This window comes from Jaculus jaculus, chromosome 11 (assembly GCF_020740685.1).
Source record: "Jaculus jaculus isolate mJacJac1 chromosome 11, mJacJac1.mat.Y.cur, whole genome shotgun sequence".
NCBI classification, from domain to species: domain Eukaryota; kingdom Metazoa; phylum Chordata; class Mammalia; order Rodentia; family Dipodidae; genus Jaculus; species Jaculus jaculus.
Genome location: NC_059112.1, coordinates 64124834 through 64148738, shown reverse-complemented (window position 1 = coordinate 64148738; position 23905 = coordinate 64124834). Strand labels below are relative to the sequence as shown.

The 23905-nt window shown below is 41.5% G+C and overlaps 1 protein-coding gene across 2 annotated transcripts in view; it reads right to left on the bottom strand.

The window, feature by feature from the left end:
* LOC101593666 (TCDD inducible poly(ADP-ribose) polymerase) overlaps window positions 1-22081 on the bottom strand; it is a 68428-nt gene extending 46347 nt beyond the window's left edge. Inside the window, exons 1-2 of one of the 2 annotated variants that reach the window (XM_004652402.2) lie at window positions 21889-22081; window positions 16503-17453 (exon numbers count right to left, since the gene is read on the bottom strand). In XM_004652402.2, the coding sequence (XP_004652459.1) occupies window positions 16503-17422 (920 nt within the window). In that variant the 5' untranslated portion in view covers window positions 17423-17453; window positions 21889-22081. Of the gene's footprint in view, window positions 1-16502; window positions 17454-21031; window positions 21158-21888 lie in introns of those variants that run through there. The other variant, XM_045130300.1, reaches the window with a different exon arrangement.
* Window positions 22082-23905: the final 1824 nt, after the last annotated feature.

Genomic DNA, 23905 nt, shown 5'->3' with positions numbered 1-23905 from the left:
AATTTGAATGTATGAGAGTATTCAGATAAGCCAAATGTTAGGAAGCAAGCAAGGAAAGTTTCTCACATACTCTACCTAGACTCAAGAACGTTTCTTTCATTTAGAGGGGTAATTAAACCCTGGAAGGTAAACACAGTTTATTCTGTGGTTATTTTTATAATGTATGGAAATAAAAGAGCTAAGCCAGGTGACAGTCAGAAACCAATAGGCCAACCACAACAGAAAATTATTTAGGGTATTTTGTGCCGTATGCTCTCTATACAGCTTGATCAGTTGTGAGAACTGTGAAGATCACAGGGTGCCAATTCTGACTGCACGTGTGTTACTGAAAAACTCATACTTAGGCTCCCAACCTTGCCACTTTTCACTGAATGACTAATCAGTGCTGGTAAAAACTTATAACCAAGATCTCTACATCTATACATCAATCAGAAACAGAATAAAAATTGCATAATACAAAAAGGAAGTAGAAAAAAGGCAAATACAGAAAAGAGGCTGGAGAGATGGGTCAGCACTTAAGGTGCTTGCCTGCAAAGCCTAGTGACCCAGGTTCAATTCCCTAGTACTCACATAAAGCCAGTTGCACAAGGTGGCACATGCGTCTGGAGTTCATTTGCGGTGGCTAGAGGACCTGGCATGTCCATTCTCTATCTGTGTCTTTCTCTCTCTCTCTCAAATAAATTTAAAAGAAAAAAAAGGCAAAGAGAAATTCTCAAAGTGTAACTGAAACATATTTTCAAATCTTTCTGAGAAGTAAGGTTTCAATCAACATAATACAATCCTTTTCTTAATGCTCAGAAGAATAGTTCCAAAACAGAGGACTTCCCTTTAAATAAACAATATATGTTTATGAAGCCTGGTAATGGTAAACACGCCTTTAATCCCAGCACTCTGGAGGTTGAGGTATGAGAAAACCCTAAATTCAAGGCCAGCCTGGAGCTACAGAGTGAGTACAGGTCAGCCTGGGCTAGAGACCCTGCCTCAAAAGAAAAGAAAAAAAAAAAAAAAAAAATATATATATATATATATACACATATATATGTATGTGTGTGTGTGTGTGTGTGTGTGTGTGTGTGTGTGTGTATGTGTGTGTGTGTGTGTGTGTATGTATGTATGTATGTATGTATGTATGTATAAAATTGTTTTTCAGACAATGTGGCAATAGTCACTGTATCATTTTCACTCTTTTAAAAGCTTATACTGCCGGACATGGTGGCACACACCTTTAATCCCAGCACATGGGAGGCAGAGATAGGAGGATTGCCATGAGCTGGAGACTACATAGTTAATTCCAGGTCAGCCTGGGCCAGAGTGAGATCCTACCTCAGGAAGATTTAAAAAAAAAAAAAAAAAAAAAGCTTATACTTTGTGTTGACCATGTAAAGATTCTTTAAATGGTCGTGGGTGGGCTAGAGAGAAGGCTTAGTGGTTAAGGCACTTGCCTGTGAAGCCTAAGGACCCATGTTCAACTCTCCAGATCCCATGTAAGCCAGACACACAAAGGGGAGGAAAGCACAAGGCTGCACATGCTAATGAGGTGGCACAAGTGCCTGGAGTTCAATTGCAATGGCTGGGGCCCTGGCACACCAATTTTCTGTCTCTGTCGCTCTCTCTAAATTAAGATAAAATTAAAATGAAAAACAAATAGTTGTGGGTAGTGCCATTAACTACACAGCACGGAACTGAGAAAGACTGAAGAAATAGACATATTTTGTTGTATGGGACAGCAAATAGGACTGTTAGCTAACATTCTTCTATGTCTGTCTTAGCAACTGGCTAGGTCAGCAAGGGAAATTGCAAGTTTTACATTTAACAAGAAATTTAAAATGAACATGTAAAATCTGAGTTCCTGGGGTTAGAGAGATAGCTAAGTGGTTAAAGGCACTTGCTTGCAAAGCTTGACTGCTCCAATTCCCCAGGACCCATGTAAAAGCCAAATGCACAAATGCTGCATGTATCTGGAGTTTATTTGCCATTCTCCTCTTTCTCCTCACAAATAAACTTTAAGAAAAAAAATAATTAAAATTTTAGTTCCAAATCACACAACTGTTACATTTAGCTCAAGTTTGCAGTGCTACCTATCTTTTGTACAGATTGACTTTACAAAATACCAATTAAGATAAACTCATTTATTTTACATAAAATCCTTAATTTCAAAATGTATGGCTGATAAACTGGGCGTGGTAGCACAAACCTTTAATCCCATTACTCAGGAGGCAGAGGTAGGAGGATCACTATGAGTTTGAGGCCACCATGACACTATATAGTGAATTCCAGGTCAACCTGGACTAGAGTGAAACTTTACCTCCAAAAAAAAAAAAAAAAAAAGTAGGGCTGGGGAGATGGCTCAACAGTTAAAGGCATTTACTTGCAAAGCCTGCCTGCTGGCCCAAGAGCCAATTCCCAACACTTACATAAAGACAGGTGCTCATCTGCAGCAGCAAGACATTCTGTGCAAGGAGAGAGGAGTTTCAAAGGGGAAAGTGGGGGGAGGTAGAGAATCACAATTATGGAACTACAATTACTACAATTATGAAGTTGTCAATAAAAAATAAATTAAAGCCGGGCATGGTGGTGCACACCTTTAATCCCAGCACTCAGGAGGCAAAGATAGGAGGATTGCCATGAATTGGAGGCCACCCAGAGAATACAGAGTGAATTCCAGGTCAGCCTGGACTAGAGTGAGACCCTACCTCAAAACACCAAAATAAGGGCCAGGGAGGTGGCTTTGCAGTTAAGCGCTTGCCTGTGAAGCCTAAGAAACCCGGTTCAAGGCTCGATTCCCCAGGACCCACGTTATCCACATGCACAAGGGGGCGCATGCATCTGGAGTTCAATTGCAGTGGCTGGAAGCCCTGCAGCACCCAATCTCAATCTCTCTCTCTCTCTCTCTCTCTCTCTCTCTCTCTCTCTCTCTGCCACTTTCAAATAAATAAATAAAAATAAACAAAAATAAATAAATAAAAAGCAAACAAAATAAATAAACAAAAAAGAAATTCTGTGCAACAATATACACACGCATGCACATAACACTTTCACATTCATGTGTGTACAAATATTTTTATTATTTCAAAATGTATTTCAGAATCTACACTTACAATAGTTTTTATATTTTTAACAATTTTTATTATTTGCAAGGAGGGAGAGAGAATAAAAGAAAGAAAAGGCTTCACAGCACCTTAACCACTATGCCATCTCTCCAGCCCTACACTTGTAATTTAAAACTCATCTATTTAGAATTTGAAGGTTTCAGTTAATGTTTCAGAAATTGGGCTGGGTAAAGCTTAACACTTGTATGGAAAAAAACTGAAGATGGATCTTTATGCAGTGTAATTCTGGCTCTCTCTAGAAAGCACTTCCATAAATAATTTTAAATACAAAAATTGGCATATGTTCAAGAAATTCATTTAAGGGTTGGAAAGATTTCTTTTTTTTAATTTATTTGTGGGCTGGAGAGATGGCTCAGCAGTAAAACCTGCTAGCCTAGGTTCAATTCCCCCGTACACACAAAAATCCAGATGCAATGTGGCGCATGTGTCTGGAGTCTGTTTGCAGTGGCAAGAGGCCCTGGAGCACCCATACTCACTCACCCACCCCCAGTCTGCTTGCAAATAAAAATATTTTTAGAAAAAGAAATTTATTCATATATGAAATGTGGTTTGTCCCAAGAAATGGTAAAGTTCAGGTGTTTTTTACAGTCTTTGTTTTGGGCCTTAGGCTACACAGGCAAGTGCCTTAACTGCTAAGCCATCTCTCCAGCCCCAAGACATTGTTTTTTGTTGTTTTTTTTTTAGGTAGAGTCTCGCTCTAGTCCAGGCTGACCTGGAATTCACTATGTCATCTCAGGGTAGCCTTAAATTCATGGCAATCTTCCTACCTCTGCCTCCCAAGTGCTGGTGTAAAGGTATGCGCCACCATGCCTGGCAAGAATTTCTTTTATTTATGGGCTGCAGAGATTACTCAGCAGTTGAAGGCACTAGCTTGCAAAGCCTCACAGCCCGGGTTTGATTTCCCAGTACACACTTAAAGCCAGATGCATAAAGTGGCACATGCATCTGGAGTTCATTTGTAGTGGCTAGAGATCCTGGCATGTCCATTCTCTTTCTCTCTACTTGCGAATAAATAATAAAAATAATAAACATATTTCTTTCCTTTGTAAAGGGAAACACACATGTGTTACATACTTCTCCTTCTACAACTCCCGAACACTAGTAATAAGTTTTCTGATCTATATTACAAGGACCTGACATCATAATCTAAATGCATTCCAGAATCACTTCTATCAGAAGAACCATGTACAATCTGGTAGACTCAAATCAGGGAATAAGAAATAAGAGGCTACAAACCAGTTAATCCCAGCACCAGGGAGGCAGAGGTAAGAGGATCACCGTGAGTTAGAGACCACCCTGAGACTGCATAGTGAATTCCAGGTCAGCCTGGGCCAGAGTGAGACCCTAACTTGAAAAACCAACAACAACAACAAAAAGAAGTAAGAGGCTACAGAGAATAGTTTATAACCTCATGTGGTTGGATTTTACTAGATTTCCTTCTATAGTCAAGGTTTGTATGTGCTATAGCTTCACTCATTAGAAATAGTCCTAAACCTTGGATAAAGTGAGAACCACTAATCACGATCAGAATTTGCTTTTTGCTTTATGGCAGAGTATAAACCTAGAATCTAAAAATTCTAATGTAACAGGAAGCAGGGATTAGATTTACTGTGGTACAACAGAGTCAGTCAAAAATAGCACATTTTGCACACCTGCTCTGTGCAAAATGATTTTTCTTACATGTTTAATGGAGTTGCTACTATTTTTTATGTGCAACAAAAAACAAAAACTTTGAGCCAGGTATGGTGACGTACGCCTTTCATTCCAGCACTCGGAGGCAGAGGTAGAAGCATCAACGTGAGTTCGAGGCCTCCCTGAGACGACATAGTGAATTCCAGGTCAGCCTGGGCCAGAGTGAGATCCTACCTCGGGGCGGGGGGGGGGGGGGGGGGAGAAGCAGCTTTGGGGCTAGGAAGATGGCTCAGCAGTTAAAGGTGTGTGCTTGAAAAACCTGGCCTGGGTTCAATTCTCCAGTAGACCATGTAAAGCCAGATGGGCATTTGCTTTCAGCAAGAGACCCTGGTGGACAGACACATACACACCCCTATACAAACATGCAAATAAATACTTAAAGAAAACTTTATATTCAACTCAGTTAGAAAGTTCATTATGTATCACAGAATTGTGAAATGACCTTATAAACGATTTCTTCTAGTCTGATTTAAAAGTTTTAAATCTTTGCTTTTTCCAAGATTCATTTTCATTATGTAAATGAATACCCCACGTAAAGAATGACCTAAACCTGAAGCCAGGTGACAGCTGCTTCAAAAATAATCTGCTTATTGATGAAAAGCCAGAAAAGAAGCAAATGAATGATTGCTGTTGATTCCCATGATAGCTCTACACAGACCCAGTAGCTTCTCTAGATTAGTGCAGATAGAAGCCAATTAGTTTTATTTCATATGTAAATAGCAGCATAAAGAGGTACAGAAAATAATTCATTGGCCTGCTTTATGCACAAGCATAAGGCAGCACACATTTTCAAAGCCACTTGAAAGAAGTTCTTGCTTATACAGAGCTCTCTTTCTCTTAGACAGGAATTTCAAAAATAAATCCAAACTCATACAGCTGTACATATTTTCAAGAAATACCAAAAAGTTATAAGGCACAATTAAGTTTCAGCATTCCTCTGTTCAGTGTTATCAATAACACATGAGTTAGTTCCTATACTAACACAACTGTGTAGACCAGAGCTTATTTGGCTAATTTAACTATCCTTATAGAGCTGTCTAGAGGTTACTTAACCTTAGAAAATTCACTATGTCATATAAACTATAACATATGCTTTCTACTAGAGTCGATATGCATCTCCCTTTGCTGTCTCATATTTGCTGTGAAGTTCTCTAATGGCATGGCACTGTCTCTACGATATTTAAAACTAAAAAAAAAAAAAAAAAAAAAAATCTAGTATCACCATATCAAATTTCAAGCTATATTACAAAGACATAGTAACAAAAACAGCATGGTATTAGCACAAAGACAGACATGTAGCTCAATAGAACAGAATAAAGGACCCAGATGTTAATCCAGGCAACTACAGCCATCTGATTTTTGACAAAAATGCCAAAAACATTCATTGGAGAAAAGACAGCCTGGTTAACAAGTGGTACTGGGAAAACTGGGTATCTATACGTAGAAAGATGAAAATAGATCCCTGTCTTTCTCCATGTACAAGCATCAAATCCAAGTGGATCAGGGACCTTAATATCAGACTGGAAACTCTGAAAATGCTAGAGGAAAAGGTAGGGGAAACCCTTCAACATACTGGCATAGGTAATGACTTTCTGAATATAACCAAAATTGCTCAGAAAATAAAACCACTAATCAACTACTGGATCTCATGAAATTACAAAGCTTTTGTACAGCAAAGGACACTGTGAATAGTGCAAAGAGACAACCTACAGAATGGGAGAAAATCTTTGCCTGCTATACATCTCACAGAGGATTAATACCCAAAATATACAAAGAACTCAAAAAAAAAAAACAAGAAGAAATCAAACAACCCAATTAAAAAAAAAAAAATGGGCTATGGAACTAGAGTTCTCATCAGAAGAAATACAGTTGGCATATAAACATCTAAAAAAAAGTGTTCCACATCCTTAGCCATCAGGGAAATGCAAATTAAAACTACCTTGAGATTCCTTCTCTCTCTTGTGAGAATGGCTACCATCAAGAAAACAAATAACAATAAATGTTGTTGAGGATGTGGTAAAAGGGTAACAGTCATTGTGGAAAACCATTGTGGAGGTTCTTGAGACAGCTAAAAATAGATTTGCCACATGATCCAGCTGTAGCACATATATCCTAATGACTCTTCTCACTACCTTAATGATACTTGAACAACCATATTTATTGCTGCTCTAATCACAATACATAGGAAATGGAACCAGCCTAGATGTCCATCCACAGATGAGTGAATAATAAAGATGTGGTACATCTACACAATGGAGTTCTATTCAACAGTAAACAAAAATGAAATTATGAAATTTGCAGGGAAATGGATGGATCTGTAAAGGATTATAGTAAGTGAGGTAACCCAGGCCCAGAAAGCCAGATGTCTCATGTTCTCCCTTATATGTGGATCCTAGCTACAACTGTATAGACTTGTGTGTGACCTGAAACAAAAAAAAAAAAAAAAGCTATAAGGGAGGGAGGAGAGGGAAGGTCTTAAGGGGATGGTATTATATATGTATAAGTAGAACAGATTACAGGGAGGGGAAAGACCTAAGCTAAGTCAGGGGAAGAGATTGTATAAAAGAAAGGTGGGGGATGGGTCAACCAAAATTCAAGATATTCTGAATAAGACACATGAAAATCTATTTTCTTGAATAATGGCATATCCGGAAGCCATAGATTGTTACTAAAAAATTTTCAGTGCCAGTGATGGGATGCTTTCCAGTGAGTATTAGTCAGAGAGGTCCCTGTTGCCTCCAAAATATTATAGGCTATTGCCAAGGCCCTTGGTTGTCCATGAGAAAGAGATGGTATGACCCTACTGCTGAAGACTTCACATGCCTGAGAGACAAAGTCACTGAGAAATCAAGCTGGTGCTGAGCAGAAAATCTCTGTAGCCCAACCAATTGAAAGCTGGAAAAAGTCGCACTGTGTGTAATCTTATGGGAGACAGAAGTCATCAGTGGTGAAAACAGTGGACACTGGAAACCTCAAGTATGGCCAGACAGGCCAAATGACTGAACAAGTACAACAGTGGCATGCCTGCTCTGGGGGAAAACAACTGCTTTCTAATCGGACCGAAGGCCCACCCTATGGGAGGGAATACTTGCCTGGTACTGAAAACCTAATCAAAAGCTTGTGGCAGGGAAGGTCATGATCCTTAGGGGTATAAAGCCTGCTCTTGTCTAGATAAATGCACATATTACTCTTAACAAATTGCCCTAAAAGCACTACACTTAATGTTCATACTCATATATCAATGCTACTCTCACTTCTGGTTAGAGAAGCTTCTCTTTTCAGATGGTGATGACCAGTGAGATGATCCAAAAAGGCAACAAAGTGCTGAAAAAAAGGGATGGAGGAGTGTCCAGCACTGAAACATATCATACCCTCCAAGGCTCAGGGTCCATTGCTGAAGAGGTAGCAGAAAGAATGTCAAAGCCAAAGGAAGGGTACCACTCCGTACATACAAATGTCCTGACAGAATTTGGCACTGACATCCAAGATCTTACAATGCCTAGCAATACCCATACAGAACCCTCACAATAGGAGATAAAGATGATGCCATAATATTAAAAGAGAGACTGATAGAGAGAGGGAGGGGATATGACAGAGAGCAGAGTTATGAAGGGAAAAGGGGAGGGGAGGGAAATACCATGGTTTGTTGTCTGAAAGTATAGAAGTTATCAAATATATATTTTAACAAAAACACTTTGGAGCCAGGTAGATGGCTTAAAGGTACTTTTGCTTGTAAAGTCTACTGACTCTGGTGAAATTCCCTAGTACCCATGGGTTCAGTTCCCCAGTACCCACATAAAGCCAGATGTACAATGTGGTACATGTGTCTGGAATGTTTTGTTTGTTTCTTTGTTTTTGCTCAGAAGAATATTTGCTTCCCCACCCACTTGCAAATAAAAATATTAAAAAGTAATAAAAAGACTACTAACAACCATTAGCAATCAAAATCTTGCAACGATTAATAACATGACAACATTCAAGGCTTTAGCCTTAAGCAAGTAAAATCCCTTATACTATTTTTATTTATTTATTTGAGAGAGGGAGAGGGAGAGAATGAGGAGATACAAAATGTGCATGCTAGGGCCTCCAGATGCATGTGCCACTTTGTGCATCTGGTTTATGTGGGTACTAGGGAATCACACCTGGGTCCTTTGTCTTTACATACAAGTGCCTTAAATGCTAAGCCATTTCTCCAGGCCCCATTCGACTATTAAATAACATTTAAGCCCAAATGAAAACTGAGCTAGGAATGATGGCTTACCTACCACCTGGGGCAGGAAGACTGCCATAATTCTTGGCCAGCCTGGCCTACCCCACAAAACCCTATCTCAATAAACCAAAAACAAAAGGCACCACTGTAATATGAGAAAACCAACCATAAATTTACCCAAACCTTTAAAACTAATAATTAGGCCAGGCATGGTGACATACACCTTTAATCCCACTACTTGGGAGACAGAGGTAGGAGGATTGCCATGAGTTTGAAGCCACCCTGAGACCGCACAGTGAATTCCAGGTCAGCCTGGGCTAAAGTAAGACCCTACCTTGCAAAACAAAGACAATTAAGAGGGCTAGAGAAATGGCTCAGCACTTAAAGGCACTTGCTTGCAAAGTCTGATGACCCAGGTTCAATTCCCCAACACCCACATATCTTTCTCTTAAATCTATCTCTACTTACAAGTAAGTTAAAAAATAATTAAAATAACTAGACATGATAGCAGATGCCTTTAATTCCAGCACTTGGAAGGCAGAGGTAGGAGAATCACCCTGAGTTCAAGGCCACTCTGAATTCCAGGTCGGCTTGGGCTACAGTGAGATCCTACCTTGAAAACAAAATAAAAAATAAATAAAATAAAAATTGACAATTAGGTATATTTATTGGTCATAGTTTCATTAGCAAGTAGTCCCCAAAGTGTAGTTCGTGGGGACCTTTCTTCTTGATGGTGACAATAACTAAAAAACTACTCCAGAACCAGGAGTGGTGGTGCACCGGTTTAGTCCCAGCACTTGGAAGGCTGAGGTGGGAGGATCACTGTGAGTTCTTGGTCAATCTGGAAATACAGAGTGAGTTCCAGGTCAGCCTGGGCAGGTAGGTAAGACCTGGGTAAGTAAGACCCTACCTAGAGAAAGAAAAGCAAATAAACAACAATATCTATTCTGATATGCTTTAAAATGAATACAATGGGAAACCAATCTCCACAATTTCAATTATCAATAGTATTCCAGTTAGCAAGATTCTATTACAACTGCTTAGATTTTTTTTTTTATTAGTTTTCTATTCTGCAAGTACAGGCAATTTGGTACCATTATTAGGCTCATCCGCGTGACCTACCCCCTCCCGATTGGCCCCTCCTTGTTGAGGTATATGGGTCATGCATTGTGGACAGCTGCTTAGTTTTGCCATCCAACATCATCCACTAAAATGAATGCCAAAACTGCTAAGAGATTGTGTTTTCTTTCTTTCTTTTTTTAATATTCTACTTACTTGCTTACTGGAGAAAGAAAGAGAGAATGGGTGCTCCAGGGCCTCAAGCCACTGCAACTGAACTCCAGACACATGCACTACCAGGTGCATCTGGCTTACATGGGTACTGGAGAATCGAACCTGGGTCCTCAAGACTTCACCAGCAAGTGCCTTAATTGCTAAGCCATCTCTCCAGCCTGAGACTGTGTTTTCTTAATCAAAATAAAACATTCAAGATGATTGTGATGGCCCCTGTCTTTAATCCCAGCACTGGGGAGACTGAGGTAAGAGGATTGCCATGAGTTTGAAGCCATCCTAGGCTATAGTGTGAGTTCCAGGTCAGTATGGGCTAGAGAAATGGCTCATCAGTTAAAGGCATTTGCTTGCAAAGCCTGCTGGCCCAGGTTTGATTCCCCAGTACCCAGATACACAAAGTGTCACAGGCATCTGGAATTTGTTTGCTGTAGCAAGTAGCCTGGTGTGCATTCATATTTCCTCTCTATCCCTCTACTTGCAAATAAATATTATCAATAAAATAAAATATTTTCCCATTTGTATGCTTTTGATTCTAGAAATTCTTTAAGGACCATGACATGTACAAAGGAAGTCCAAGCATCAAACCTGAGGAGTTCATACACTTAGTTTCCAGATGGTATTGGATAAATATATATATGCAAAAATAGAGAAGGCAAACATATCATAGTTTCAATATAATGAATCAAATGGGTATTATTGAAATCATTTTTTAAATTTGTTTTAAGGGATGGAAAGATTGCATAGTGGTTAAGGTACTTGCCTGCAAAGCCAAAGACCCAGGTTCAATTCCCCAAAACCCACATAAGTCAGATGCACATGGTGGTACATGCATTTGGAATTTGTTTGCAGTGACTAGAGGCCCTTGCCACTTATTCATTCATTCTCCCTCCCTCCATCTCCCCCTCTCTCTTTGCCTCTTTCTCTCCAAAATAAATAAATAGAATTTAAATAAACGTGTTTTAAGTATGTAGGTATCAACTTAACTAAAAACCTGGGAGGACTATGAACTTATATTCTTCAATTTTCCTTCCAATTTTATTCCTAAAAACAAAATGAACACTATTCATCAAATTCAGATTAATTTATGTGCTAAATCCTCACATGTGCAAAGAAAAATGCACATTTATCTGCACAGTTAATACTACAAACTTCTGTCTCTATAGAGATCTTGAATTATAAACTATGCCCAAGTTCCACAAAATTCTGATATAGTATATAATGATTTATCAAGTTACACCACTGTAAACAAGCAGAATAAACAAATGCCATTCATTCTTTTTCTTTCAATAATTTTTTAATTTATTTGAGAGAGAGAAAATGGGCACACCAGGCCCTTCCAGCCACTGCAGATGAACTCCAGACACACACGGCACCTTGTGCATCTGGCTTACATGGGTCCTGGGGAATCAAACCAACGTCCTTTGGCTAGGTAGGCAAAGCCTTAACCACTGATCCATTTCTCCACCCTCATTCATTCATTCATTCTTGAATCCAAAGACTACTGAGTTCAACTCAGACATATACACAGCTGAATACACAATTTCCTGGTTATATGCAATCTGTAGATAGACCAGCTTTACAGGCCTGACCACAGAGATTAATAGCTTCAGCCAAATAATGTGGTAACCATGTGAACCTGAGCTGCTCCAGCTTGTTTGTGAATCTCTCAGCAAGGCTCAACATGCGGTTATCTGCATCTTGTTGCTAGGACACACAACATCGCCTTGGAATACAAGGAAAACCAGGTTGCAATGACCACAGGTCAATTTCCCAAAAGCCTAATTTTTGACACTTATATTTCTTCCTGTAGTTCGCTGAGAAGTTAGTTCACTTTATTAGTAATTAACTGTTCATACTTTTTGCTATTTTATCAGAGCAGGCCCACTGACAATGTAGTAGCAGCAACTCAAACTCAAACTTTTCCAGTACCCTGAAGGCTTAGATAGGAGGATCACTGAGAGCCCAGGACAGCCTGAGGTAAGACCCTACCTCAAAAAACAAACAAAATAAACCCATTGGCTTATAAACCAACTTTGAAATCAAGTACACACTACAAATCTCATAACTGATCAACCAATGCATGTTTATGTGTCTGAATCTGTCTACTCTTTAGAAAAATAATCTTACCAAAGATCAACAGCCAATATGTTGCTGACCTAAGAATTCCTGAACCTTCTGGGACCAACTGTTGTCTCGCCTTGCTCATGGTAACAGAATGTAACGTGTTTGAAACTTATCCTGCTAGTTTCTTCCTGACCAATTCAAACAGAAACTTAATGTACCAAGATGCTCAAGTAGTTAATGGACTGAAAATCTGCTTCAGAGTGAAGTGGGAGGCCACTGCTCTGAAGTGTTCTACAATCTGGAGATAGAAGGATTCAAGTGGCTTTGAGAATATATAAACTTAAAAAAATATATATCCTTCACATAACAATCAGAATTTCTAGTTCAGGGGCAACAGATTTTTGGCCAAAACTTTAAGATTTAAATAGAAAACACTTTTGTCTTTCAATGATGCTATAAAAATATAAAAAGGACTTAGCTGTATTATAAATTTTTGCAACCCAAGCAAAGAAAGAACCTTTAATACATTATATTGCCAAGACAATATACTTATAGTCAAGAAAACTAATATATATAAATATATGTGTCTTTTGCTTTTTCTAATATTTATTTCAAAGGAGAGAGGGAGTGAGCACACTAGGGCTTCTAGCCACTACAGACAAGCTCCAGTTGCATGCACTGCTTGGTGCACCTGGCTTTATGTGGGTACTGGAAAATTGAACGCAGGTCCTTAAGCTTAACTGATGAGCTCTCTTCTCCAGCCTTGTTATCATTTGTATTTTTCGAAGTCTCAGTCTATTCTATGCTGGCCTGAACTCACAGTGATCCTATCATCTCTGCATCCTGAGTGCTGTTATTAAAGGCATGTGCCACTATGCCCAGCTAGGAAAAATATATTCTTGATAGAACTTTACTTTTACAGTAAGGGGTATTCTGTATTCATTCACAGTTCCCTTTTGAAATACAAGATGGAAGTTTTAGTTTTATTATAAGTTGTGAAAAGAGACACATGGACCTAGGCACTACACAAGTGAAAAACTGAAGTATTAAAAGAAAACCACTTACCCAATACTAATACTAAAGGGGAGTAAGAGTTGTTAAAAAAAATCATGTGACTGAGGAGAGGGCTCCATGTGCATATACAAGCATGAGGTCATGAGTTCAGATCCTCAGCATCCATGTAAAGCACAAGGTGGTGGAATGTGCCTGTAATCTCAGCACTGGGGAGATAGAGATAGAAAGATCCCTGGGGTATCTAACCATTTCAGTGAGCTCTAGATTCAGTGTGAGACCCTGTCTCAAGAGTATGGTGGCACACGCCTTTAATCCCAGCACTTGGAGGGGGCGGTAGGAGGATTGCCGTAAGTTAGAGGCCACCCTGGGACTCCATAGTGAATTCCAGGTCAGCCTGGGCTAGAGTGAGACCCTACCTTGAAAAACCAAAAAAAAATAAAATAAAATAAAAAAGAATAATGCGGACAGCAAATGAGGAAGACACCCAATTCTGATATACCTTCACATACGCACATACATGTATAGCCACATGCATCCATGTACAGTGCACACACAATATGTAATAAAACTTTAACAAGCCAGGCTTGGTGGCGCACGCCTTTAATCCCAGCACTCGGGAGGCAGAGGTAGGAGAATCTCCATGAGTGTGAGGCCACCCTAACAATACAGAGTGAATTCTAGGTCAACCTGGGCTAGAGTGAGACTCTACCTCAAAAAAAAAAAAAAACTTTAACAAATCAGAATTCTGAAATGTCAATAATGCTCTGGTATCATATCAGAATACAAAAAAATGGCATCAGGACTAGTAAAATTAGGTAACTTGAAAATGGTTTACTACTACTATTTCATAACTGTTCTGATACTTGGGTAGTATAAATTAGCTTATCTAGGAACAAAGATGACTCTCTAGAAAATTTTTTTCCTACACTTCTGGGTTGGAACACTTGGTGAAAAAAAATTTTTTTAATGGTGCTGGGGAATCAAACCTTGTACATACTAGGCAAGAATTCCAAGAGCTGCTTCCAACCTCCACCCTACCACATACTATGCTATAGTAGAAACAACTGAGAAATACAAAGATTAACGCTTACTATGCAGCCATTTTGCAGTAGCAGTTTTTACACAACTATTATTTTCTTCATTTTTAGGTTTAATTAACGAGTAGATGTAGGAATGTTGGTTCCTACCACTTGACACTCCTGGTTGACATAACCATACTACAGCACTGAATTATGATGTTTGTATCTTGCATACCAAAACTCAACGATAGTTGTTTTTTATATAAGTGATAAACATATGCATTGCCATAAATCCTCCATTTACTCATTATGAAGACTTCCAGAAATTGTTTTTTTTTTTTTAGGCAGGGTCTGGCTCTAGCCCAGGCAGACCTGGAATTTACTAGGGAGTCTCAAGAGTGGCCTCAAAATCACCTACCTGGCCTCCTGAGTATTGGGATTAAAGGTGTGTGCCACCATGCCTGGCTTCCAGAATTTAGGGGGGAAAAATACTCTAAAGATGGAATAATGCATTTATCTAGAGCTGCTCAGTAAAAACCCTTAAGGAAACTATTAAAAGTGATATAGCCGGGTGTAGTGGCACATGCCTTTAATCCTAGCACTTGGAAGGCAGAGGTAGGAGGATGACTGTGAGTTCGAGGCTACCCTGAGACCACATAGTGTATTCCAGGTCAGCTTGGGATACAGCAAAACTCTATCTCAAAAATAAATAAAAAAAAAATAAAATAAGTAAATAAAAGTGACATGCTATATTTTTGTATGATTCAAAAGTATGGAAGGAACTCCTGAAGCATTCATGTCTGTATTTACAGTATTTGAAGTAAAGAGGGCCACAAATATCTCCAAATACTATTTCCCCTTAAAAAAAAAAATTTTTTTTTTTAAGGGAGCTGGGCATGGTGGCGCAAACCTTTAATCCCAGTACTCGTAAGGCAGAGGTAGTTGGATCACTGTGAATTCAAGGCCACCCTGAGATTACAGAGTGAATTCCAGATCAGCCTGAGCTAGAAAGAGAGACTACCTCAAAAAAGCCTCCCCCCAAAAAAGAGGGGCTGGAGGCATGGCTCAGCAGTTAAGGTACTTGCCTGCAAAGCCTAAGAACCTGGGTTCAGTTCCCCCTTACCCACATAAAGCCAGACGCACAAGGTGGCACATGAGTCTCAAGTTTGCTTGTAGTGACCCTGGTGCACCCACTCACTATCTCTCTATCTCTGTCTCTGTCTTTCTCTCTCAAATAAATAAATAAAATATTAAAATAACTACAAGATACTGGCTTTGTAGATGGAGGGAAGAGCCATGAGCCAAAGGATGACCTCCAGAAGTTTAAGAAAAGAAATATATGCTGCTTTAGATCACCCACTCATGGGGCTAGAGGGATGCTTCAGTGATTAAGGTGCTTGCCTGCAGACCCTAAGGACCTAGGTTTGATTCTCCAGCACCCATATGGTCAGATGCACAAGGTGGCATATGTGGCTGGAGTTCATTTGCAACAGCTAAGGCCCTGGCATGCTCATTCTCTTTTTCTATCTGCCTCTTTTCCTCTCTCTAATAAATAAATAAATAAATAAAAATACCCAGCACAAAAAAAGGATAGCAGCTACTCAAAACACAAAACATTAAAATTAGATATTCATTTTGTTATAGTTCACACATTTTCTTTCAAAGGCTCTATTAAAACAGCATTTTGTGAGGCAGACATGGTATCATATGCCTTTAATGTGGCAGCAGGAGGCAGAGATAGGAGGATTACTGTGAATTTGAAAAAAAAAAGCAAACAAATAAACAAAAAAAAAAGACAACATAGCATTTTAATATGCAACATTCAATGTACATGCAACTTCTAAGTCACATGCACACAGACCAGAATGACATCTTAATTTTTCAAATCACCGAAACCTTCAGTGTTAGGTTAAACAGCCTACATTCAAAAAACCATGAAAAATCAGGATATCATAAAGCCTTAAGAGAACAAAGAATTACTAAAAGAAACTACCATTAACTTAACAGTAATACTAAATGTAAAACATCACCACATACTAAACTTGTAGCAGCTCTATTTTTCTCTCTTGAGCATTTATGTTTTCAAGTTGTTATAATACATACCCATACTTCATTTTCATTCTATCATTTTCAGGATTACAATAAAATCTTTCCAAGTGCTCCTGAGAATCATTAGATACACTCTGCCACTTCTGAGTAGTCATCTTTTTAATCTGCCAATGATAGGGCAAGATGGTGTGATGTTTCAAACAATCCCTTCCATAAATACAACTGCCTTGCAGGAAGTCCATGCAAATTTCAATTCCATTCTCTTGGTGAGTATGGTACTGTAGCTGGTTTACCAGCTCAAACACAAGGTCTAGGGAAGCCTCTTCACTTTTGTCCTGGAAGAGCTCAGTACTCAGCTTATCACTGGTGTCCAAAATGTACTGGATGGTAAAATTACTGTCTTGGAAAGCCCCTGGAATGAAATCTATAATTTTGTCTATGCAGTCAGGACTAGTAGGAACATCACTTGAAACAGGATGTAAAAGGTCAGTTTGGAAGTGCCCTGGTGTAGAATGTGCCACTGTCCCACTGATGGTTTCTGGTGGAAAACTGTGATCCTGGATGGGAACCACTTGTTCTGGAACCTCAGTGGAAGGATGGGCTTCTGATAACTGGTCTTCAACATTTGTTCCATCAGGGATCAGGACAGACATACTGTTTTCTGTTGGTGGACAGGATGGATTGATTTCCAGGGGTTTTTTCACCATAGGTTCATGTAAGCTGCTCTCTTCTCTACTCTGGTCTCTAGCTCTAAAAACTCCATCAAGTGACCCAGATTCTAGCAAAGTGTTTAATATGGGCCTCAAAGATCTCAGGGTTCCAGTTCCCAATCTCTTCTGATCCTGCTTCTTCTTAAAACAAGTTTTCAATGGAGTGATCTTCTCAGAAAGTCTCATTTGGCATGGAAAGTCATGAGAAGAGGGAGGTTGTACCACACAGTCTGGCTCAGGATCAGTGGTTTCCATTTCCATCATGTGAATTAGCTCCAATTTGCTCCTCAAAGTCCTACCAAGAAAGGAATAAAGAGAAACATTTACAAAAAGCCCAAACAACAACAACAACAAAGAGCATTTAACTGAATCCCAATGATTCATTAACATTTTGTATTGGCCTATGGTTAAAGCCTGGAAACCACTACTTGCACTAAGTAGCCTTTACAGGTCAATTTTCATTTTTATCGAGAAATGGAAGCGCCAAAGATATTCCAAAACCTACAGAGATAATAGTAAATGAGTAGATATCTTTTAATAGACCGTTGTCATGTATTTGTGAACTCGACACAGAGCAGACTGTAATTCTCCTGGGTGTGAATTTTTACTGCAAAGGTGAAATGGGAAGCAAAAATGACTAAAGCAAGGAAACCACAACTCCACCTAGCCTTGTGCTTCTCCTCACAGTTGTCTCATGATTTGCAAAAACTAAGTTTTTCTTTGGTGGGGGGGAACAGAACTTCACTACATGAAGAATAAACTTAAAAGTTAAATAGTAAAAGAACTGGAGTGTGGCAGGCACAGAAAAACAAACAGATGTTCTCTTTCATATATGGTTCCTAACATGGAATAGCAGCTTTATTTGTTTAATGTAGTAAGCATCAGTAGTATTGGCAAGGAACTAGAATGAGGACAGGAAGGGAAGCAGGGAGGAAGAAAGAAGGGGATACTTGACACACAAGTGGAGGAACAGAATACAAATGGAACAGTTTCAGGGGGATGGGCTATGGTAAGGGTGGGAAGGGGGAAATACACAAAACTATGGCATGAATCAGTAACATACAAACTTTCCTCATGGTTTGCTAATTAAAGGATATAACTCCTAAAAAATAGGGAGAAATAGTTTGAACAGAAGTACCCAGTAGGGCATGAAAAAAACTTAACCCCTAAACCACAGGATGTTGCTGATAAATCCCAGAGCCAGAACTGAGTACCTACCATCCACAGTGAGCTGTTACAGGTCAAGGAGGCCCATGAGTCTCCTAAAACAATGCAAACAGTGTCAAAGCACTTGGTTACCCACCACAGGCACCGATCACAGGACAGTTAGTGATCATGCTGCAACTGAGAAGGAAGCCAGCTCCCAGTTGGCTACTAGTTTTCATAGTCTTATGCAATCTGCTAGGACAGAAAGCAAAGGATCCTATCCTGCAGGCTATAAAATCTACCAGCCACGCAAGATGTACACACCTATGCAACAGTGGTACACAGGCTATGAGAGTAATCACCTGCTCTCTGATTGGACATGAGGCCTGCTTAGTGGGAGGGAAATCATACCTGGTACAGAGAACCAAGTTAGAAGCATAATGGCTTGGAAGATCCTAGCCTGGAGAGGGATGTTCTCACTGTTCTTTGGCAAAAGGAGAGAGGTTGGTTATGCCCTCAAAATATCTTCTAAGTGTATATGCTTGTCCCTTTTACTCCATACTGCTTTCAATCTTGGTTAAAGAATCTGCTTTTACAGCAGTAAGTAGTGAATACCAGGGAGACCTTAGACCCAGAATGACAAGAAAAGAAAACTGACTGCCTAGCATGAGAAGAGTCATTTCTGTAACATCTGCCAGGGCCCAGAAAGTATTACAAAAAGTAAAGAATTAAATGAGTGCTGCTCTAACTGCTAATTAGAACCTCATCCAGTGAGACAGCAGAAGACACTGAGGAGACTCAAAACTCATCAAAACAAAAAATAAGAGGCTGCTGAGAGCTGAACACTAAAAGAGACTTGTAACATGACCTTCAAGGCTCAGGAAACACTGAGGAAGATAGATGGAGCAGGGAAAGGTTTGAAGGGCCACAGGGTGGAAAGGCATATCCTGAGGCAATCTCTGCACACTTGACAGAGAATGACTGGTGCATTCATGACTCTACAGTGACTACTAACTCTAGTGAGGTCAGCCCATAGGGGAATGGGAATAGGGAGAGAGAAAAAAACCTAAGGACCATAGTTTCCTACCCACATAAAGCCAGATGCAGTGGCTACAGGCCCTGGTGCACCCATTCTTTCTCTAACTGCATCTTTCTCTCTCATATTATCTTACAAATAAACAGACAGTATAACCAGAGAGGAATATGACCAATATGGAATATGTTCACACAGTCAAGTTCACAATGTGGTTTTTTTTTTTTTTTTTTTGGAGGTAGGGTCTTGCTCTAGCCCAGGCTGCCTGCTCTGGTCTCCAACTCAGAGATCCTCCTAACTGCCTCCTAAGTGCTGGGACTAAAGGCATGGGCCACCACACCCAGCCCTTCTTTTTTTAATTATTTATTTATTTGAGAGAGAGAAAGAGACAAAGAGAGACACATTGGGCATACTAGGTAGGTCCTTCAATCATTGCAAACAAACTCCAGACACATGCGCCCCCTTGTGTGTATCTGGCTGACTGGGTCCTGGAGAATCAAACCAGGGTCCTTTGGCTTTGCAGGCAAATAACTTAACCACTAAACCATCTCTCTAGCCCCAAGTTCACAATTAAAAAAAAAAAAAAAAAAAAGGAATTGGGGGATGTGAGGAAGATAGAGAAAACAGGAGCTCTTGAATTGTTATACAGGAGAAAGACAGCATAATAAGCATTTTCATATTAACAGAGTTCAGGCATGTTCCCCAAGAATATTAAGTTTTACTTTTTCAAATACTCTTGAAGGAATATCATGAATTTTAGCATTATCAACAATCAGTGTACACTGTACTTCAGAAACCAAACACAACAGCATAGTACAGAAAAAGCTTCCCACTCCTTATCTTCAGAAAAGACAATATATACATGTTTAAAAGCAGATAGCATGTTACAAAAAAATCAAATACACAACAAATTTCAGAATCTGAATGTACTGAAACAAAAGTGTTCTTGCAAGAATCAAACCTTTTTTTTAAAAAAAGTGAAATTTTAAAGTATTACCCAATTGTGCCAGGTGCTAAAGGATAATAATGAGCAACTAATCCTCTTTTCTCTTGACCAAAAGACTGAAAATAATCTCTGATGCAGGCACCCATGATTAATTAAGTATGCACTGGAGATTGTCTAGTACAGCACCTAACACAATGCACCCTGTGGATGCTCCATAAATATCTTGTTAGCTTAATTATTGAAAAAAAAGACACATTATATGTTTTTTCTGGGCTGAGGGTCAAAAACAATGATAAAAGTGAGTACTACTCAAATCAGTATTAAAGAGCTTGTTGGAGAGATTTACAAGTCTATGTATAAAATGTGCATAACAACCAAAAATAAGAAATAAAATACCAAGCATAGAACAAAGGAACAAAGTGTTAGTGTAAATACAAAAGGGGTGGGAAAAAAAGAATTCAGTATGAGCTGGCATTGTCAGAGAAAGGTTCGTGAAGGAGGATCTGACATGAGACATAAATAACTGGAAAGCAGCCAAGGCAGGCGTTATTATTCATCATTCGGTGCTCTTGCCTCAAGGTTCAATTGGCACAGATTGTGGTATTCCCTCTCCACTACACCAAACCGGCCTGTGCCTTCCCCCACGCACACACATTAACCACTCCTATTACACCCAATCAAGACAAAACACTAAATCAATTTTATTTGTACGTGTACACACACACACGAAACTTTTCCTATTACTGACCTTCATCAAACTCGGATAGAAACAAGACTGGGACGAGGGAAGAAGTCGAGTGCGGAAGCCACTAGTTCCTCAATTACTTGCACAACAGAAAAAGATTGGAAGGACACTTCCCCCGGCCGGCTGCCCCGCAACGGGCGACACATCCGCGCCACCCTTCCCTCGTGACGCCCGGCTTGCCTGGCACTCCCTGCTGATCACACCTTCCATGGAAACCGCCCTCCGAAGGGTCGTCGCCCGCCGCGCGACTCCAGGGCGCACAGTGCGGGTCCGAGCGACGGCGACCGCGGGACTTAGCGCCGCCACGACCACCGGTCGCGCCAACTCCCGACGGCCGGCCGTGCCCAGGCCCCGCAGACCCCGGGGATTGTCGGCCAGCGTCTCCAGCCTCGCCTAGCCCACGGTAGGGACCCGGCCGCTCTCGACCCGACCTTCCCGCGTCAGTCCGTCCCACTCACGGGCGCCGTGCTCGGGGGACAGCTGGCGTCCCTCCCTGCTCGGCCGGAGGGCGCCTCCCCCGAGCGCAGCCCGCCAGCAAGGACTCGCGCGCCCTCCAAGTTGCCGTAAAAGCAGCCTGCAAACTTCTGGGCTGCAGCCCGGGACGCGGGGCCCAGGGACTCCCGCAGCGGCCCGCCCGGCCCGCGCGCAGCCGACGGTCTCCTTCCTACACCTGCCAGACCCCGAGGGACTGAGAAGTGTAACCCAATGCCGCCCAGTACCGGGGAATCCGAGCGGGTGACAGAAACGCAGCCCCAACGCTCGGCGCTCTCCCGGCGGGGGGGTCGGGCCCGCGAGGCCAGCGCCCGCCTACCGCGCGCGGGTCCCTCCACCGCTGCGCGACCACCCCCGGGGCGCTTTACCTCAGGCTGCCGGCCAAAGGAAAGAGAAACGGACACCCAGAGCGGCGTCTGCGCCGGTGGGCAGGAGGGCGCCGACGTCTAGGAGTCGCAGGCGGCCGACACGGCCAGTCGCGCACGGGCCATTCCGCTGAGGAGAAGCGGGGAGAGCAACCGCAGCGCCCCGTGTCCAAGCTCGTCCGCCTGTCACCTCAGGCTCTGCCTTAAGTGGCTTCCGGTCTCCTCCTCCCGACGGACCCGTCGCGGGGGCGGAGCCTAGGCGTCTGGGGGAGTGGGGTGAGGGGGCCGGCCGCTCACTGGGTGCTGGGGAAGCGGCCCCGCCCCCTCCCCGCGCGCGTGCGCGTGCGTCGGTTCGCGCCGATGGGGCCTGGAGTACGTGCGCCCGCGCGGCGGCGCGCTCCCGCAAGGGGGCGTGTCCTCTGGAGCCCGCTGGGGCTAGGAAGGGCCGGGCTTTAGAAGGCTGTTGAGGAGAGAGCGAGCGCGCTGCGTGGGGCGGGCTCCACCTACCCGCAGACAGATGGAGGGTCACTGTGTTCCTGAGACGCCAGGCACGGGATGTGAGAGAGGATGTGAAACGGAACGACCCGTTTCGGCGCTTGGCTTTTTATTTATTTGCCTCCTCCCTAGACGCCTCGAAGCTTCCACCGCCCGCGCCCAGCTCTCTGGACGCTCTGGGATGCCGGGCCTTTGACGTAGAAATGCGTACACACAGGTTTTAAAGCCCACAAACCGGCCTAGTGACGACTTCATTTAACAAGAACCTGTCAACAAGGATGACACGCCAGTAGGGCACTAGGCTTAGAGCTGCAGCCCACATAGCCCAGACCCCCTGCTTGGTCTAGAGGAGCTTGCGGGGAACCTTGTCATCGCCTCAAAAATAGAGGTGAAAAAATGAACCCAACATGGCTCAGGAAAATTTTGCGGAAGAGAGGGCGGAATGTCAGAGCCACATGTTGGGTCATGATATACAGAGACAATTATGGTACCAGTAACTGTGGGCTAACTCCACACTGCACGACCCATATACCTCAACAAGGAGGGGCCTATAGGGAGGGGGTAGGTCAAGGATGAGCTTAATAATGGTACCAAACTTGCCTGTACTTGCAGAATAGAAAACTAATTTTAGAAAAGAGGTGAGATTGCTGTCTTTTCTTGATTTTGACGTACTTGTGCATTTTTAACTGCATATGATTTTTAGTTTAGAGGAAACACATTAAGTTCCCTATTTATGAAAAGTAAAAAATCCTAACAGTTCTCCTAGATCCTGGACCCTGAGCCCATTGAAGTAGCTGGATGGGATTTGGGGATTCCATAGTGAGGACATAGGAATAGTCCTTGAATGAGAAGATGGGTAGACTGAGGTGTATTACCTAGGCAGAACATGGTAACTCCTGATGGGCAGTATCCTTAACATAATGAGGACTCCTAGATCCTGGACCCTGAGCCCATTGAAGTAGCTGGATGGGATTTGGGGATTCCATAGTGAGGACATAGGAATAGTCCTTGAATGAGAAGATGGGTAGACTGAGGTGTATTACCATGCATATTGTCCTTTTCTTCCTTATTAGATTAAGTTATCCTTTTCTTCTTTTTTTTTTTTTGTTTTTTGAGGTAGGGTCTTGCTCTAGCCCAGGCTGACCTGGAATTCACTATGTAGCCTCAGGGTGGCCTCAAAACTCACATCTTCCTACCTCTGCCTCCTGAGTGCCAGGATTAAAAGCATGCACCACCATGCCTATTCTTTTCTTCTTTTTGGAGGCAGTGTTCCTAGCTGAAAAATAATTCCCCTAGGTCTAATGTAGTTATGGGTAACCATAAAGAATCAATTCTAGACGGTGCTCAAGATTTCTAGAACAGCATTTTTTTTGTCTAATACTGAGCAAATGCCCCCCACCCTTTCCTTTAGAACACTGACACAGGAATGGAAAGTGTCTCATGACAAAAATAAAAGTGAACATAATGTCTGAAGATGAAAGTCATAAACTAGAGATGCTTGGGAAGAAAGACAAAAGGAACCTGG